Raw genomic sequence first — 2,433 nt, 5'->3', positions numbered from 1 at the left:
ATGCACATCTGGCTACCAGGGAATAGTTAGACCAGAGGATTTCCACTTTAGTTCATGAAGTTACTAAAGAGAATTAAGCACATGTTACAGTGTCAAAAGTGCTCCTAGAATTAAAAATAGAAAGAAATTGCAAAACATGTTATAATCCCAATTTTGTGAAACAGTTTTAAGGTCTGTGCACATGAATGATTAGACATTTGAAAATACATCCAAATATTAAGAGATTATCGGCCAGATATGGTGGCTTACACCCGTAATCCAAGCACTTTGGGAGGCCAAGGCAGGCAGATCACTTGAGGACAGAAGTTCGAGACCAGCCTGGCCAACATGTTGAAATCCCATCTCTACTAAAAATACAAAAATTAGCCTGGTATGGTGGCGGGCGCCTGTAATCCCAGCTACTTGGGAGGATGAGGCAGGAGAATTGCTTGAACCCGGGAAGTGGAGGTCACAGTGAGCCAAGATCACACCACTGCACTCCAGCCTGGGCAACAGACCAAGACTCCATCTCAAAAAAAAAAAAAAAAAGGAGAAATATTACCAATAGATAATAAGAGTATAGGTATTTATATTTTCTTTATATGTTTTTACAGTTTCTAGTTCTCCTATATGGCTATTTATCACTTCCCACACCAGAACAAACTTTTAAAGATGATTTATTCCACACTTTTTGTCTCCAACAGCAAGACTTATGTACATATGTATTACTCCAGGTCTCCGCCTGCTGGAGGCACTGCTTTCTGTTCCTGAGGCCCTGACACACAGCACATCACCCAGTAGGTATACAATAAATGTTTTTAAACACATAGGCTTTATTAAATGGTTCATAAATATTCACTTTTACTTTTCTTAAAGCTAGCATTAGTACTAAATCATTTGCTGTTTAAATTTAAGAGTCTGAAAATTTTTAATCTATATTGACTTTTGCTTTTCTGAACATAAAAGCATGTTCTAGATGGTCTTTTTTCTTTAGGACTACTAATTTGAAGAGAACTGTCACTCCCAAGCACTGAGCAGTGTGGGGTATTGACGTTGTATTGAATTATTTAAAGGAAATTAACAATGCTTCCTGTCCTTGAAGAGCAACATCTGCGAGAAAAGCCATTCACGGCTGCCTCCGGTAGGTATTGTCGAGGCCAAGTAGGCATTTTCCAGCACCCTGGATTTTAAAAGAAAATTTTCAAGTTCTAAATGACTAGTAATGAAGGCAAAGTTGAGGTGGTAACTTCTCCTCCACTGCAATCTGTGTAGCGTCCCAGGAGACACTTCCTGGAGCCAAGTTTAATGGGATAAGGTTGTGCTCCTCAATTTCATGGAAGTTACGTGTGGTACTGGATCACGGGACCTTCACTGGGAGTCAGGCATCCTGGAGTCAAAGGAGCACCACCCTCCACCCTCTTCTTGTAAACAGGTATTTTTATGGCTATGATATCCCTATCAGTGGTCAGCACACCCAGACATCATGGCACCCGAAATGACAGTGACCCGACAAGAATTCAGGGATCGCAGTGGAAGGGCCCTGCCCTAGAGAGAGGTCAACTTTGGATGGGTGGCTTCATTTCAGAGCTAGCTCATCTCATACCGTCATTCTGCTCCGAGACCTACCTCAATACACCAGGGCTCCCCAACTTTTTGTAAGGAGTGGCTCCTTTTCATGTCCCTGAAGACTTGAGTGCTGACAGTGAAGTCTGAGGGGGGGTAGAAGTGCTGACAGTCATGTCCCTGAGTGCAGCAAGGGAGGGGGCTCTGCTGCCAGGAAGAAAGGGGAACAGAGTAAGGCTCGGGAGTGAGGGGGACACGTCACCAAGGCACACACAGCCCCCAGCCTTCCTTTCTACTCTAACCCACATTTCTATAGAAGCTCCAAGCAAGAGGGATTACAGTTCCCAGCACGAATCAGAACACTCCCATTTTCCTGCCATCCAGCTCAGGGTCCCTTCTAGGAGCATCTGAAATGCAACCTCCTCTGGGCAGCCTTCCTGCTGTGCATTCCCACCCCTACCCACCTAATGGGCATGGCCTCTCCCTCCTCTGAGCCTCTCGAGAACCAGCTAGCTAGCATTTTCTCTCTCAACTTACCTTACTGAATCTATTAGTTATGTGAAATTGCTGGTATTTCTGTCCTACAAAAATTCAATTATATATGGTTGTACTTAATACTAATACTTCAACTGCTTGGGGAGCTGATCTTTTTTTGGTTGTTGTTAAAGAGATGGGGTCAGGCCGGGCGCAGTGGCTCAAGCCTGTAATCCCAGCACTTTGGGAAGCCGAGGCGGGTGGATCACGAGGTCAAGAGATCGAGACCATCCTGGTCAATATGGTGAAACCCCGTCTCTACTAAAAATACAAAAAATTAGCTGGGCATGGTGGTGTGTGCCTGTAATCCCAGCTACTCAGGAGGCTGAGGCAGGAGAATTGCCTGAACCCAGGAGG

At 44.5% G+C, this 2,433-nt stretch overlaps 1 protein-coding gene across 4 annotated transcripts in view; it reads right to left on the bottom strand.

Annotated features, from left to right (window-relative positions):
• Positions 1-711: 711 nt before the first annotated feature.
• The window catches only part of LOC108292702 (transcription factor 7-like 2), a 142,192-nt gene continuing 140,470 nt past the window's right edge, over positions 712-2,433 (bottom strand). Inside the window, exon 6 of one of the 4 annotated variants that reach the window (XM_037733212.1) lies at positions 712-1,749. In XM_037733212.1, coding sequence (XP_037589140.1) covers positions 1,585-1,749 — 165 coding nt within the window. In that variant the 3' untranslated portion in view covers positions 712-1,584. The remainder of the gene's footprint in view (positions 1,750-2,433) is intronic. The other 3 variants (XM_017513764.2, XM_017513765.2, XM_037733213.1) reach the window with 3 other exon arrangements.

The sequence above is a fragment of the Cebus imitator genome, unplaced genomic scaffold, assembly GCF_001604975.1.
Source record: "Cebus imitator isolate Cc_AM_T3 unplaced genomic scaffold, Cebus_imitator-1.0 Scaffold500, whole genome shotgun sequence".
NCBI classification, from domain to species: Eukaryota; Metazoa; Chordata; class Mammalia; order Primates; family Cebidae; genus Cebus; species Cebus imitator.
The sequence above is the reverse complement of the archived record's forward strand: the minus strand, read 5'-3'. Positions and strand labels throughout refer to the sequence as shown.